This window comes from Xenopus laevis, chromosome 5L (genome assembly GCF_017654675.1).
Source record: "Xenopus laevis strain J_2021 chromosome 5L, Xenopus_laevis_v10.1, whole genome shotgun sequence".
NCBI classification, from domain to species: Eukaryota; Metazoa; Chordata; class Amphibia; order Anura; family Pipidae; genus Xenopus; species Xenopus laevis.
Genome location: NC_054379.1, coordinates 38,992,546 through 39,008,610, shown reverse-complemented (window position 1 = coordinate 39,008,610; position 16,065 = coordinate 38,992,546). Strand labels below are relative to the sequence as shown.

Below are 16,065 nucleotides of genomic sequence, written 5' to 3'. Positions count from 1 at the left end.
AAGATTGCATAACAGTGTGAGGAACTAAAGACTTTTTTTAACACAATCACTTCATTTCAGGGTCTCAAAAGTAATTGGACAAATTAAAAAACTGAAAATAAAATGTTCATTTCTAATACTTGGTTGAAGGCCCTTTACTGGCAATGACAGTCTTGAACTAATGGACATCACCAGATTCTGGGTTCCCTCCTTTTAATGCTCTGCCAGGCCTTTACTGCAGCGGCTTTCAGTTGCTGTTTGTTTGTGGGCCTTTCTGTCTGAACTTTAGTCTTCAACAAGTGAAATGCAGCTCAATTGGGTTCAGATCAGATGACTGACTTGGCCATTCAAGAACATTCCACTTCTTTGCTTTAATAAACTCCTGGGTTGCTTTGGCTGTATGTTTTGGGTCATTATGAAACGCCTAACAATCAACTTGACTGCATTTAGATGGATTTGAGCAGACAGTATGTCTCTGAACACCTCAGAATTCATTCGGCTGCTTCTGTCCTGTGTCACATCATGGATAAACACTGGTGTCCCAGTGCCACTGGAAGCCATGCACACCCAAGCCATCACACTGCCTCCGTTGTTTTACAGATGATGTGCTATGCTTTGGATCATGAGCTGTTCCACGCCTTCTCCATACTTTTTTCTTGCCATCATTCTGGTAGAGGTTGATCTTGGTTTCATCTGTCGAGAGAACTTTTTTTCCAGAACTGTGCTGTTTTTTCTTTAGATGGTTTTTTTCCCCATAACCTGCCAAATTTTGTAAAACAGATGCTGTATTTAGGTGGTGTGGCCACAAAATGGGAGTGGTCAAAAATTATTTTTCTCCCTCTTTGCAGTTTTCAAATGTTGGGAAGTATGATATAACATCTGGGAAAATATTACATTTTAAGCAAATATAGCCAGGGATTAGGTTTGATGGGTTTTCTCTATGATCCGGCTACTTAGACTCAATCAACAGTCTGTCTTTATTATAGAAATCTTCATTCTTGGATCCATTGGCCCCATATCGAGACCGCAAAGCTGCTGATTTAGTTTGGAGGGGCCGAGTTTGGTCTAAAGGAGTTGCAAATGCTTATAAATGAGCACTTAGAGGCATTTGCACCCCCTGAGGTTGTACATGACCCCTCTGATCTTGATCTGTATCTTGTGAAACAGCACTTTAATGTTGGACTGCCATAAAGCAAGAGAGGACTGTTACTTTATACCAGTAAGGAAACAGCACTGGCACAAGTACCTTTAACGAATGGCAATGATTAGTGACAACAACCGTGGGCATCTTTGTGCAAGCGCAACTGAAGTGGCACTTTGTTATTGAGCCTCAGTATCCTTCTTGTGCTACTCGTGAGAAAGCCTGTTTCCCTGCCCAAGCTAATCATATCAGGGTAAGCTCGATTAGCTTGAAAAAGCTGAAAAGCCAATCTTTAAATGGACTTCAAAGAGTCGGTCCATGTGTAATATAGAAAGCACTGCTGAAAATAACCTTAATTAATTGAGGATGAAGCCTAGGGTACGTGCACGTGAACATCTCGTGTACATTAGTCATTTCCACTCATGCAAATGTATTCATTAACTGTACTGCCATGAAATTAATATCTCTTCATCCCTTTCACCATGAAAGGCTCAGGCAGTTTCAGAGGCAGGATCAGAGGCAGTGAATGATTCCAATGCAGATCTGTAATTACACAGCTACTTCCCATGTGGAACCACCGTGACCATTAGATCACCCCTCCCTCATTGTGTCAGAATATACAGAAATCCTGCCACCTATTGTCTTTGAAGTAACAGAACGTACCACTCTTGTGTCTCCAGTTTTCTGAAGTTGCCCAAAGTTTCCTCATGAGTAGGGTTGCCATGCCACCTTTTCCGGAAAAAAATGGCATTGCCATGTAAAAAATGGAGCAAAAACCAGCATAAATCGGTGTTTTTTTCTTAGTGATTCGGTCGGAAGCAATGTATAATAACGGTGGCAAATCTGGAGTTCTTATTGCTTAAAATTAAACACACTTTTACACAGATTTTTCGATGAACTTCATTTTACACAGCATAATCCAGTCAGAATTACCCTAGCAACCATGCACTGATTTGAATAGGAGACTGGAATATGAATAGGAGAAGCCTGAAAAGAAAAATGATAAATAAAAAGTAGCAATAACAATAAATACTTACAGAGCACTTGGTATTTAGATGGGGTCAGTGACCCCCATTTGAAAGCTGGAAAGATTTTTAGAAGAAGAAAGCAAGTATTTTAAGAACTATAAAGAAAAAATTTAAGGTAAACCACCCTTTAAATCGAGAGAGCCAAGAAGAAATCCTTGCTGATATGCAATTTCAGTTTAACAAATTATCATCATCATTATTATCAGGAATGGGGCAAGGGGAGGGGATAAAATTAAAAGATTTTAGGTGACAGCGATAACTTATACTGATGCCACTGTTTGTTTCGCTATTAACTTCAATAGCAAATCTACCAATTTGTATAAAGTTAAGGAAAATCTCACAGCAGCAGTGTGGAGCTCTTTACCTGTAGAACCTCCAAAGCAGGATTTTGGTATCAAGTGATATCCTTTCTATCTGACCTTTCTATAAGAACCTTTTCTGCTTTGCTTTAAAGTATTACATGTTTTTCATTTAGAAGTAGAAACTCTCACTTTTCTTTAAAGCCAGAGAAGAAGCTACCATTGTATTTTTCAGTATTTTTTCTAGAGGTTTTTATGTGTCTTACTGCTACTGTGGAATTAGTATAATTCATGGTTAGCCTAACAATAATGCAATACAGTATGCTAGAGTCCTGCAGCGGGTCGGGTACTTGTGGGTTACCTGCAAAAACCTGCGGTACCCTGTGGGTTGCGGGTAGAATTTCCGGGTACGGGTACAGACGCGGGTGCGGTTCTGCGGGTCGGGCTCAATAGCGATTTTTACTCCTTTTTCTGATCACTTTACTTCCGATGATGTGATGTCACTTCCTGTTTACAATGACAATGGCAAAAATGACCTGTTTTACTCCTTTTTTTTCCTGATCACACCTACTTTCGATGATGTCACTTCTGGTTTACAATGACAGCACTTTCTGATTCTTGATGGTCAGTGGGTCCGGGTTGCGGGTTTTTGCTGGTAGGGTTGGGTAGCGGGTCCAAGCGGGTAAGAATGCGGGTTGCGGGTCCGGGTTGCGGATTGCAGGTTGTGGGTCCGGGTTGTGGATTGCAGGTACGGGTTCCAAAAAATGGACCCACGCAGAACTCTACAGTATGCTATGAAACATTTTCACTGCTGTTGTTTTGTTTGATCTGATATTGTTTGATGGTGTTACTTTCTAAATCAATAAAGTAATTTGTACCTTGCCTTAGAGAATTAAAGTAACCAGTAATAAGCTTGCATTGTCCCTATACAGGGACAGTCCACCTTGTAATAAAGTTATTTTTATAAGCTTGGGGGTATCTTGGGGCTGAAAAGCACCAGTACAAGCAGAGTCAGGCACGTTTCAAGGGCCGCCCCTCCGGCTGCTCCGCTCCTCTAATTTCCAGCGTTGGAGCGGGTGGAGGAGGGGTCGTATCGCTAGTGCAGTGAGCGCTATTGCGCTTGCTGCACTAGAAGAGCCAATTTCTGTTTTAAAAAACAGAAATTCGTCTCTTAAAGTTACCAGAGGTGGCTTTTTGCCGCCCTTGGTAACTGGACGCTCAGTGCCGCCTGGGGCAAGATTCTCACCTTGCCTCATGGCCGGAGCGGCCCTGAGCAGAGTCAAGCTTTCCTATAAAAGTGAGAGGGAGCTGGGGGACAAGTTATTGGGCATTTCTCCTTCTGATGAAATAGGACAAAAAAAAAACATTTCCTATCTGCCTAAGGTTAGAGCACTAAGACAGAATGCAGCCTTAGGACTTCCCAAAAATCTCCCGCACCCCATGGTTTTTAAAAGGGTTGTTCACCTTTCAGTAAACTTTTCATATGATGTAGAGAGTGATATTCTGAGACACTTTGCAATTGGTTTTCATTGTTTATCATTTGTGGTTTTTGACTTATTTAGCTTTTATTCAGCAGCTCTCCAGTTTTCAATTTTAGCAATCTGGTTACTAGGGTCCAAATTACCCTAGCAGCCATGCATTGGTTTAAATAAGAGACTGGAATATGAATAGGGGAGGACCTGAGCATTTGTTTTTTTAGATGGGGTCGTTGACCCCCATTTGAAAGCTGGAGTGGGTCAGAAGAAGAAGGCAAATAACTTAAAAAACCATAAAAGATAAATAATGAAGACCAATTGAAAAGTTGTGTACAATTAGCTATTCTATAACATAATAAAAGTCAACTTGAAGGTGTCACCCCTTTAAAGGACCAGTAACAGCAAAAAAAAATTTTCTTTAATTCATCTGTATGCTACGAAAAAAAGATGCCAACAGATATTAAACTTTAAAATCGCTAAGTCTTTATTAAGTAATAACTTACAGAAATTCCGCTTGCGCTCCTCTTCAGAAACATCGACAGGGCGATGATCCATCGTTTCCTCCTCCCTGTCTATCACCTATAAGGAAAGCAGGGAGGAGAAATGGAGTGCCGCACGTTGGATTGCCGATCGTCTTTTCTGAAGAGGAGCTCAAGCCAAGTTTCTGTAAAATATTTCTTAATAAAGACTTAGCAACTTTAAAGTTTAATATGTGTTGGTGTCTTTTTTCGTAGCATACTAACAAATTCTTAAAAAAAATGTTTTATTGTCACTGGTCCTTTAAAGTGAGAGAGAGCTGGGAGACAAGATATTGGACACTTCTCCTTCTGATGAAATAGTACAAGAATAACGTGTCCTATCTGCCTTCTGTTGCCTAAAAGTTCCGCTGTATTCTCTGCTTAAAGGGATACTGTCATTGGAAAAAACATTTTTTCCAAAATGAATCAGTTAATAGTGCTGCTCCGGCAGAATTCTGCACTGAACTCCATTTCTCAAAAGAGCAAACAGATTTTTTCATATTCAATTTTGAAATCTGACATGGGGCTAGACATATTGTCAATTTCCCAGCTGCCCCAAGTCATGTGACTTGTGCCTGCACTTTAGGAGAGAAATGCTTTCTGCCAGAGAGAAACAAGCAGTCTGTGGCTCAATGACTTTACATGGTCATTACCCCCTTTATAATGAATGGTAAATAATATAGGCAATAATGTACCCCCCTATTGTAGGAGATCCATGTCCATATAAAAGCATGGGGCCACAAGGTCATGAAACTCCAAGGTGACAACCGGGTTACTAAACACAAGTTTAAAGAGTCATGCCCCACTAAGCACTTATTATATCTGATGACATCACTAAGCACCATTTATAAAAGATATTATTTACAGGTAGGGTTGCCACCTGTCCGGTTTTGACCCGGTCAAAACTTCCTGCCCGGTTTTCAAAATAAGGAAAACCGGGCAGGATTCCCTTGATTGACACGACGATCAGCCAATCGCTGCAACATAGCCCTGCCCCCTGACAGCACAGCCACTCCCATCTATGTCATTGCCCCACCCACTGATGTCACTGACCTGCCCCCTGCCCGGTCTCAGCCGTACGGAAAGGTGGCCACCCTATTTACAGGACATGTATTATATATTGATTAAAGTACCCCCTCTTGTAAAATATAAGGACATTATAAGTTACCAAGGAATTTCATGAACATATAAAAACACGAGGCCGAAGGCCGAGTATTTTTATACAGGTCATGGAACCCCGAGTTAACTTCTAATATCCTCATATTTTGCAACTGGGGGTACTTTATTTATTATAATACACAATTTTCAGTGAGTCATGTGACAGAAATGACATCACTACTCACCGTTTATAACTGATGACATTAGAACTCACCGTTTATAAGGATATAATTTACAAGATATTCATGGCTTTTGTGTATTATAAGGATATAATACTCAAAAGCCATGATTATCTTGTAAATTATATCCTTATAAACGTTGAGTACTGATGTCATCAGTTATAAAGGGTGAGTAGTGATGTCATTTCTGTCGCATGAGTCACTGAAACTTTTGTATTATAATAAATAAAGTACCCCCTGTTGCAAAATATGAGGATATTAGAAGTTACCTCTGAGTTCCATTACCTGTATAAAAACACACGGCCTTTAGCCTCGTATTTTTATATGGTTATGAAACCCCTCTGTAACTTATAATATCCTTATAATTTACAAGAGGGGGTACTTTATTCATTATATAATTTACGGGATATTTGTGGCTCTTGTGTATTATACTAATTTAAACTCCTACCCATAGTAACGCATATTCCCTACATGCAAAATAAATATTGGAAATTTCGCAGGGATGATGTGAATTCTGGGTGGACAAATAAAGTGGATCTATTTGTGTATGGACACCTTGACTGGTACAAGCCACGGGCTTCTGAAAAGATTTTATAAAGAAGAGATATATCTCTTAGTACTGATTCTTCTTCTTATTATTATTATTAATATTGCACTATACTTCCATTCATGGATTATTGATTATAACTGATGGATATTAGACCTCACTTCTTAACAGCATTCCGGATCTAGTAAAATTTAAGTGCAAATGACAGTCTCTGAGTAAGAATATGCTGTTAATGCAACAAAAAAAAGCTTCTAGTGATGCAGAGAAGTCATTATTTGTTAGATTTGTGATTTTTCACTCACTGTCCATGTGAGAATGAATCATTAAATTCATAAGTGAGCATCAAATCACGTGTGACAAATCATTCAGGCTAAGCTTTCACCAACTGCCAAACAAGAGCCATGCAGCAGAAGATATTGTATCTAACTGATTCTTCAAAATTATTTTTCAGGAAAACATCATGTTTACACAAATTTTGATTGTGAATATTTATCTTGTCATTTCTGGCTTATGCGATCAAGGCCTGGAAACAGCCGGCACATTTAATCACCGTGCAGACATTAATGTATATTGGAATAAATATTAGAGACAGAATAAGGTTCCCTGAATACAGAATAGCAACTCAGATATCAGGCAGTGAGGGGCAGTTTACATGCAGGATTGATATGCCTGAATTTTCACCAACCTCGCCAATCCGGGGATCTTTAAATGTATTGCCAACTTAAATGGGTTGTTCACCTTCCAAACACTTTTTTCAATTAAGTTGTTTTTAGGTTATTCCCCAGAAATAAAGACTTTTTCCTATTACTTTCCATTATTTATTCTTTACTGTTTTTCCATAATCTAAGTTTAAAGTTGGTTTTCATTTTTTATTATTTGTGGTTTTTAAGTTTTTATTCAGTGGCTCTCCAGTTTGCAATTTCAGCAATCTGGTTTCTAGGGTCCAATTTACCCTAGCAACCATGCATTGATTTCAATAAGCGACTGGAATATAGGAGAAAGCCTGAATAAAAATATGAGTAATGAAAAGTAGCAATAACAATAAATGTGTAGCCTTACAGAGCATTTGGTTTTTAGATGGGGTCAGTAACCTCCTTTTGAAAGCTGGAAAGAGTCAGAGGAATGTAAATCATTAAAAACAAAAACATAAAATGAAGGCCAGTTGAAAAGTTGCATAAAATTCTATAACATACTAGGTTAAAGTTAACTTAAAGGTGAACCCACCCACCTTTAAGTTCATGGATCACATTATCTCTGTCGCAGATAAACAATCAAAGAGTGCTCCATATGTCCTTAGGTACAGGGTCTTAGCTTCTCTGGATATAGTACTTTTCTGCTAGTAACTACCATTGCTAATGCACCTATCCTGGTTGGGAACCCCTGATGTAGAGAGTGAGATAACGAGACAATTTGCAATCAGTTTTCATTTTTTATTATTTGAGGTTTTTGAGTTATTTAGCTTTTTATTTAGCAGCTCTCCAGTTTGCAATTTCAGCAATCTGGTTGCTAGGATCCAAATTACCCTAGCAATAAGAGACTGGAATATGAATAACATAGGGCCTGAATAGAAAGATAATTAATAAAAAGTGGAAGCGATGCACCGAATCCTCTATTTTGGATTCGGCCGAATTGAATCCTGCTGAAAAAGGTCGAATCCCGAACAGAATCCTGGATTCGGTGCATCCCTAAAAAGTGGCAATACCAGTAAATTTGTAGCCTTACAGAGCATTTATTTAACATGGGGTCAGTGGTTCAAATTACCCCAGCAACCAATCATAGATTTGAATAAGAGACTGGATATGAATAGCACAGGGCCTGAATAGAAAGGTAATTAATAAAAAGTGGCAATACCAATACATTTGTAGCCTTACAGAGCATTTTTTAACATGGGGTCAGTGACCCCCATTTGAAAGCTGGAGTCAAATGGAAATAGTAAATATTTCAAAAACTTTAAAACAAGAAAAAATGAAAAACAATTGAAAAGTTGTTTAGAATTGGCCATTCTATAACATACTAACCCCCCCCGAACAATGTATGTCTCTATAAAAATATATTGAATAAAAAAACTCATATGTAAAACCCTGCTTCATGTAAATAAACCATTTTCATAGTAATATACTTTTTTAATAGTACGTGACATTGGGTAATCCTAAAGAGAAACTGCCATTTTAAAAAATAAGGGCCACCCCTTGGGTGCACACAAACAAACCATACATGTTAGGTCACATGAGCCAATTAACAGACAGAGTTCTGTCTTTTGCTTCAACACTTTTTCCTGTTACAATTAGGGGAGAATTCAAAAAAGAGGTGATATTGAGACAAAATAAAAGCGGACATAAAAATGTTGGATCTCCGACTAAATTCACAAACCTCTATCTCCACTTTCGTGAATTTGTCTTTTAAACAGACAGTTTTCAGATTTTGTCTTTCGCACAACATTTTAATGACATTTTTTCTGAATTTGTCTTTAGCTCTTACTAAACCTGTCGGTTAGCCATCAAAATTGAATTTCCAGGGGAGTGGGTTTATTTTTTTCTAAATTTTCTAAATCTACCTATTTGTGTAGTTCCACTTTTGTAAAAAGGGTCTAAACACAAAGAATGCTAGTTTGCATAATATAGAAATTTGTATCAGAAATATGTTTTATTATCTTAGGTCAAGTGTCTGCTGCTAAAACTAAAAAAATGGCTTGGAGGCTTCACTTCTTTAGATAATATATTCACTCAAGTTTCTAATATTGCCTCATTCATTAAGGTAAAACTAGTAAAATAATACACGTGTGAGTTAAAAACGACATATACAATTGTACAAAATACACTTTTTTTTGTTTAATTAGTGTTTTACTTGTTTTGTTAATGAGTCTTTTAAGCCTATAGGGTTAGACAGAAATTTGTGCCTTGACTATAAAATGCTAATCCCTATTAATTCGCCAATGGGGCAACTACAAGAGGTGTGCATAGAAGATTGGGTGAACCAAAGCAGAGCAGATTATTTTAGAATTTATCTGACACATGGGGAAGAGTTATACTGAGCTTTACTCCATTTAAAAAAATATTTTTTTTTGCTCCATTTTTATGTTGTTTGAAAGATAAATTCATAAAAATGTCTTTAAACGGTCTTTCTTTCATTAAAAAATTAAAAGTGGTGTTGAGTCAGAATTTAGGGGGATTTCTGTTTGTGAATATGTTGAAAGTATTTTACACCAGTTTACCACCACTTTTACTCCAAAAATGGTCTATCTGCACTTTTGTCAATTCCCCCCATAGAGTTGTAGTATTTCTGGTCAGGTCAGGACCATCACGAAATGGTGGTTCAAGGCAAAAAAAAGGCATTATTTACTTAAATATTTACTTAAATATGTATAGCTTGGTAAGATTCTTTAATATGCCAATTAATTTGATATAAACTATCTGTTGCTTACGTATTCATTTTGGGGGTATAGTTTTCCTTTAACCAAAAAAAGAAGGTATGGATGTATTTACGCTGCATTTTGTGGCATCCCCTTGGTTGCAGATAAAGGATGGACCTCTTACTATTTTAACAAACATATTCAATTTGAAGACAACTACAAGAATAAACCTACTTGGACTGGGCCGGGCAGGACACTGAGAAAAAACCTGGGGGGGCCCAGCCCTTATGGGCCCAGACCTGCTCCCCCAGCTGGCCATTTAAGGAGCTGGACCTGCTCTATGGTGCTTCAGGCCTGGGAATTGGAGGTTGGGAGGGGACCCCCGGAACTACCAGGAGGGCTCTTCATTTGCAGCCCCGGTGGGCCCCCAAGGCTCCAGTCCGGCCCTGAACCTATTACCCGCCTATTTTAGTGTAATCTGCATATGGTGATCCTCTGCCCTGAGTTCAGGGTTGGACTGACGCAGCTGAGGCCCACCGGGTTCTAAACCTCAGGGGCCCCCACACACCTGCACAAAATCTGGCGCTCCATGCGCATGTGCGAACAGTGGGTGCAGCATGCCGCACATGTTTTTGTTTCAGTTCGACCAATCAGGGAGCGGGTCTGGGCTGGCTTGGGCCCACCAAGTTTTTTCCCAGTTTCCCGCCAGCCCAGTCCTACCCTGCCTGAGTTCATATAGTAAACAGGTAAATAATTATTATATGTTATGTATTCTGAATTATTTCAATGGGAAACACCAGAATCACTAAATGTTTTCCTCCATAGAAGCACAATTTGTATCCCCCATATAACACTACTTTATTTATAGACATTTTTGATAAAATAAAAATATACTTTTTTCGTGCCATACATCTAAATGTCAGTTCATTCCCCGTGATTTAGATCAGTCAGCTGATTTGTGCTCTCTTCCACAACAAGGTTAAAAAAATGTTTTTCACAGCAACACTAAACCTTTTTCTGTGTGGGAAAGCAATGCGATTCTCTCCTTGCCACCGTCCCAGCTGCTCAGGGCTAATGCAGTGACTTAGAGACTGCGTCTCACCTGTTCCCAAGCCTCCTTTCAGTCACTCAGTGTCAGTCTCCAGGCCCCATCACTGACAAAGTTAACACGAATCACATCCAGTCACTGAATGTGCTGGCAGCACATGGGATCATGTGTAGTACTCACAACATGAAATCAAATCATACATTTATGCTTAATAGACAATACTTCAATGCTGAACAGGTAATTCCAGGTTAGAATTCCAGGCTAATGGACCCATCCAAGGCATTTAATTGCCCCTTTTCAAAACCACTTCATGAAATGTAGTAGAACTGGAAAGCGTTTTGGACAATTAGTAGAAGATTTTGACAGAGTGGAAAAGATAAGATCTTGACAAAACCACAAAGCAACTTACAATAAGACAAGTGGAAAATAGAAACCCAAAGAGACGGCAGTTAAGAAACACTCAGCACTGTTTAAGGCTGTGTTTAAGTATAAACTAGAACACAATTTTAGTAATGTTTTGAAACAAAACAAGGTGGTGGAATCCAAGAAGTGGTTGCCTATTGCTGATACCGCATAGATGTATATAGATAGAAACAATATCTGTTGATTCTTGTGTGTCAGGGGGTTACAGGTATGAGACCTGTTATGCAGAATGCTTGGGACCTGGGGTTTCCAAGATAAAAGCTAATAGGATAATTTGGATCTTCATAACTTGAGTCTACTAGAAAATCATGTAAACAATAAATAAACCCAAAATGCTGGTTTTGCTGATTTAATTATATCTTAGTTTGGAACAAGTACATGGTACTGGTTCATTACAGAGAAAAGGGAAATCATTTATTTTTGAAATTTAGATTATTTGGATAAAATGGAGTCTATGGGAGACGGCCCGTTCGTAATTCTGAGCTTTCTGGATAGCGGTATTCTGTATAACGGATATAGTCTCTTTTGTATATTATCACTGATGAAGGGTCATGCGGTCCCGATATGTTTGATCTGTTGAAATATGTCAAGAGCACCATGGAATAAAGCTTGGGATCACCCTGTTTGTTGTATAAAAAGGTATCGGCTTTTTTATTCATTGTTGGATTCATTGCTGGCGTGTGGCAAGACCAGTGCCAATACCTTCATCCCCTTCTGCCTAACTTCTGTTCGTATTCTGGATAACGGATCCTATTCCTGTATAACTGCACACATGCTGATACTGCTGCTGCATATTCAGTTTACCTTTTCAAATTAGTGTCCTTTTTGCACATGGCCATAAACACGCAATGGCTGGCTCACTCCCTCTAGTACAATAATACACAGATTGTCAGCTACTACTGCTCCATAGGAGTCATTTACAGAGGCCCTGCATACAAGTGCTGGAGCAGTAAGAGGTACAAAATAGTACCCCCTAGCGCAGCTCTATGGGTGCAAGTCAACCCTGCCCTCATAGCTTCCAGAGGGCAGGCAGTAAGGATACTCTTCAATCTGTGCTCCCTAAAATGTGTCTAAATGATGTGCAAGTTGGAGGGGGGGTAAGGACAGAAGGAGATGCCTAAGTGCTTCCCCCAGCCTGGCCCTCATGAATATAATACTACTAAATGCTAGCAGCTCTGTGTTCATAGAAGGTTTGCAGGTATTTGCATCCATGGTGCAAAGTGCAGTGCAAGAATGAAAAAAGTGCAAAACACAAAGTGGTATAAACCTGTGTTTTTGCACTTTGCAGCCTGCCCTGCACTTTGTAGATAAAGCCCCGTATGTTTTAGTATGTGCAGAGTACCCACCTGGATTTCTATTGCTATCTCAAAATATAGAGGTTAGCAGGAAACAATATTTTTGCATGAATATTACTGACGTGCACCCTATGTAAATGAACCCCACAGTGCAGGAATGTTACAGACAGCCTTCTGAAGTATAACCTCTTTTACCAAGCAGCAGACAGCATTTACTACTTGTTACATAGATACAATTTCCTTTTAGGATAAAGCGCTTGTCATACTCAAGTAACATTCACTGACAGAAGAAGGAAGAAATGTCATTACAGATAAAATATCTTCCAGCCTGGACTGTATTTAGGATCTGGGGATTGCAAGCTATGTGTAGGGGGAAGGGGGTGTTACAGTTCAGCAAGCAGGAGGGTTGTAGTTGGAGAGCCCCCACATCTCTAAGTCAGGCCCTGCCTCCAGCTGGCTGAATAAATAGCACCGTCACCTTTCCATATCCTTTTATAACTGTCAAGAGACTGACGATCATCTGTGAAGTTCAATCTTTTTCACATGAGACAATTCTTTCCCTTTAAAGCAGCTGAGTGCAGCTCCGACATACATGAACAGATTGCAGATGGCATTGTTAAAATGTGAAGAGTCAAGACAAATGTTGCAGAGCCATCAGAAAAAAAGAATGAGATTTAGCCTCCCTTTCTGAATCCGCTTAACCTTATGAATCATTGCACTTGTACACCGACATTCACGTAATTGTCTGCTAACTTTTCCATGGGTGACAGATACAAAACGCAGAAGGATCAGCTACGAAACTGTTATGCCACTAGTTGCCTCGCTCAATGACTTCCTAATTGTTTTTGTATTGTACCAACCACACTGTGTATCTCTGTAAACTTTACAGAAATAAAGGAAGCAAATAGCACTTCACCATTCCAACATAATGTGCCTATATATATATATATATATATATATATATATATATATATATCTCCCAATGCAGATTAGGGCTTCATAGAGGCAGACAAAGAGCAAACAAGCAAAACATGCAAAGTGCAAAAAACATGCATTTTTAACCATAATGCCCCTTTTCTTCTTTTTTCCACTGTTGAGACCCACAAACCTGATGCCAACAAAGGAGCAAAAAAGGCACAAGGCACAAGGTACAGAAAGCACTTTGCACTTGGCAAGTGATATAGTTTATTATTTTATTATATATAGACAGCTGACACAAATGTAGCAGTTCCCTATAGAGTTAGATACTAAACCAATGGCACTGTAAGGGACATCATTTTAAACCCCAGGACTTGCTGGGTGCCAGCACTTGCACCTATTTTATAGTAAATGAGTCTTAAGTCAAATTATTTGTTATGTATAGTTAAATCTCAGATTTCCCGGTTCATCATCATGCTGAGCATCCATCTCTCTGACATAGGATGTGATGTTGCCCAAGTGAAGTCCCATGTAGAGATCTCACCAGTCTCACCTCTTAGGGTACCACACAGGCAGCACAAACACATGTTAATTAATACATTAAACCGATTTGCTATTTAACTGCACCAATCTCCTCATGCCAACTAAAAACAGCAGCAACTGTGGACAAGTGCAAGACAAGTGTCAGCTCTTGAGAGATAATAAAGATGCCCTGCAGAATCATCAATGTGACCTTCAGTGTCAGGGCAGCCACAAACGCTTGGCTCTTCTGTTGCCCCCAGTAGGGGTGATAATTAGCGCCTTAATAGCGAAAGAACCAGCAAGGTTCCCAAGTAGTGAGCATTAAAGCAGCGTTAATGACGGGAACTTACCAGATGCCTCGGTCCACTGGGAGACAGACGTGCTGATGAGCAAAAGGCAGCCCATAAAACACAATTGCCCCCAAAAAAGCTCCTTCCTTTTCCTGCGTGTTTTGCCCCTCCATTGCCTCGCTGACAGCATCTTTCTGTGCGCAGAATACAGGCGCTGCTGCTCTCCCTGAGTCAAAGCACCAAGCACCATCCCCTTGTACTTTGCCATATCCGTGCACGGCGCTACTTTAGTCATGTTAGCTCTCCCCGCTCTGCACTTCCAGCAGCAGAAGCAACTGAACAGCCCGGCGGGTCACTTGTCCAACTCCAGCAGCAGCAGCAGCAGCCCGGCTTGTTTCCTCAGCTGTTCGCACTGTGTAGCAGCCTTTTCACATTGCATTCCCATGGCAGTCTACACCGGAGGGGATTTCCCCGCCCCTGCCCGTCAGTCAGCAAGCAGCCTATCATAGCTCTCCATTTTCTTTAAGCCCTCCCCCTCCCTTCTACAGTGCCTTTTTTCCCTTCCTAGCCTGGAGCAAAAGACTCACCCCCTGCATGCCAGTCACAGTTGCTCTCTCTCCCTGTACTGACGCTCCAGTGCTTAGCGCTGACTGCTAAACCACTACCCGGGGGCCCTTCCATGGGACCAGGGCTTGTTCTGTACTTAATGCTGGTAACCAGGAAGCGATGATGTCACAGGAATGTGCCCTTAAACAGACACGTGGAAGCTGGCGTTCTGTGGAACATTCCTGTGCTGATCCAGTGTGCTGCCTTCTGAGTTTCATATGTACCAACCATCTGGGGACCTGTCTTTTATATCTTGTGCTTATTATTTATGCCTGGCTATTATTATTATTTAGATCTGCTGCACTATGTAAAATGCCAGCCAGAGGTCGCTTGGGTCAGGGGTCTTCAAGCACCGGGCCGCGGACTTGAAATGGGCCGCCGAGTCCGAGTTTGACGTAGATGCACGAAATTTGACGCGAAACGCCAGGGCCGGAACTAGGGGTAGGCAGAGTAGTCACGTGCCTAGGGCGCAAAGCTGGGGGGGGGGGGCGAAAGGCACGTACCTCCTCTGTCGCCTACCCCATTGTCCGGTCCCATCTCTCCCCAACTGGTGCTGATATTTTCTCCTCAATTGTGCTTCTGTGCATGCGCACCTGAGTGTAATTTCGCGCATGCGCACTCCAGCACGCATTTAGCTGGTGCCGTGGTTGCCCAGGTTGCCTGGGGCGCCCCGGCCATGTTGGCCTGGCTCTGCGACACGCACAGTTGACGCCCCTTGGTTCTTGGAAAAAATTAGGGCTTTACATTGGTCCCTGGCCTGGGGCAAAAAAGGTTGGGGACCACTGGCTTAGGTGATCTGAGGGGTGAATGTATCCAAAGAAAGAGCATATGCAGGACCGCCATCAGGTGGGCACAGGGGGTACCCCTGTACCGGGCCCAGACCTAAAGGGGGGCCCGGCTGTGCTGCACTTTTTAGAAATAGCCGGGCCCCCTTGACAGCGCCGAAGCCGTGCCTCCTCTTCTGAACAGCCAAAGCCGTGAAAAGACCTAAAACCACGAAACAAGCTGAATTTGTGAAGGCACGAAACAAGCCACATTTGAAGACGTGAAATGACTCAAAGTCATAAAAAGAGACAAACCTGAAGCCCAGAAGCTGCGAAAAGACCTGAGGCCATGAAAAGAGCGCTGAAAAGTCCTGAAGCTGGAAAAAGACCCAAAGTCACAAAAGGAGCCAAAGTTAAAGTCCTGAAGTCATGAGTTCAGTTCTACTGAACACCAATGTGTTTTTTTTTGTTTTTTTTAAACGCCTGCCACCAACGTTTTTTTAAAAATACATTCTCTCATTTTATT

General features: G+C 40.7%; 1 protein-coding gene across 1 annotated transcript in view; it reads right to left on the bottom strand.

The window, feature by feature from the left end:
* Positions 1–14,807, bottom strand: part of LOC108716110 (sodium/potassium/calcium exchanger 3) — a 222,768-nt gene extending 207,961 nt beyond the window's left edge. Inside the window, exon 1 of the mRNA XM_041562667.1 lies at positions 14,230–14,807. Within this exon, the coding sequence (XP_041418601.1) occupies positions 14,230–14,464 (235 nt within the window). The 5' untranslated portion in view covers positions 14,465–14,807. The remainder of the gene's footprint in view (positions 1–14,229) is intronic.
* Between the last annotated feature and the right edge of the window lie 1,258 nt (positions 14,808–16,065).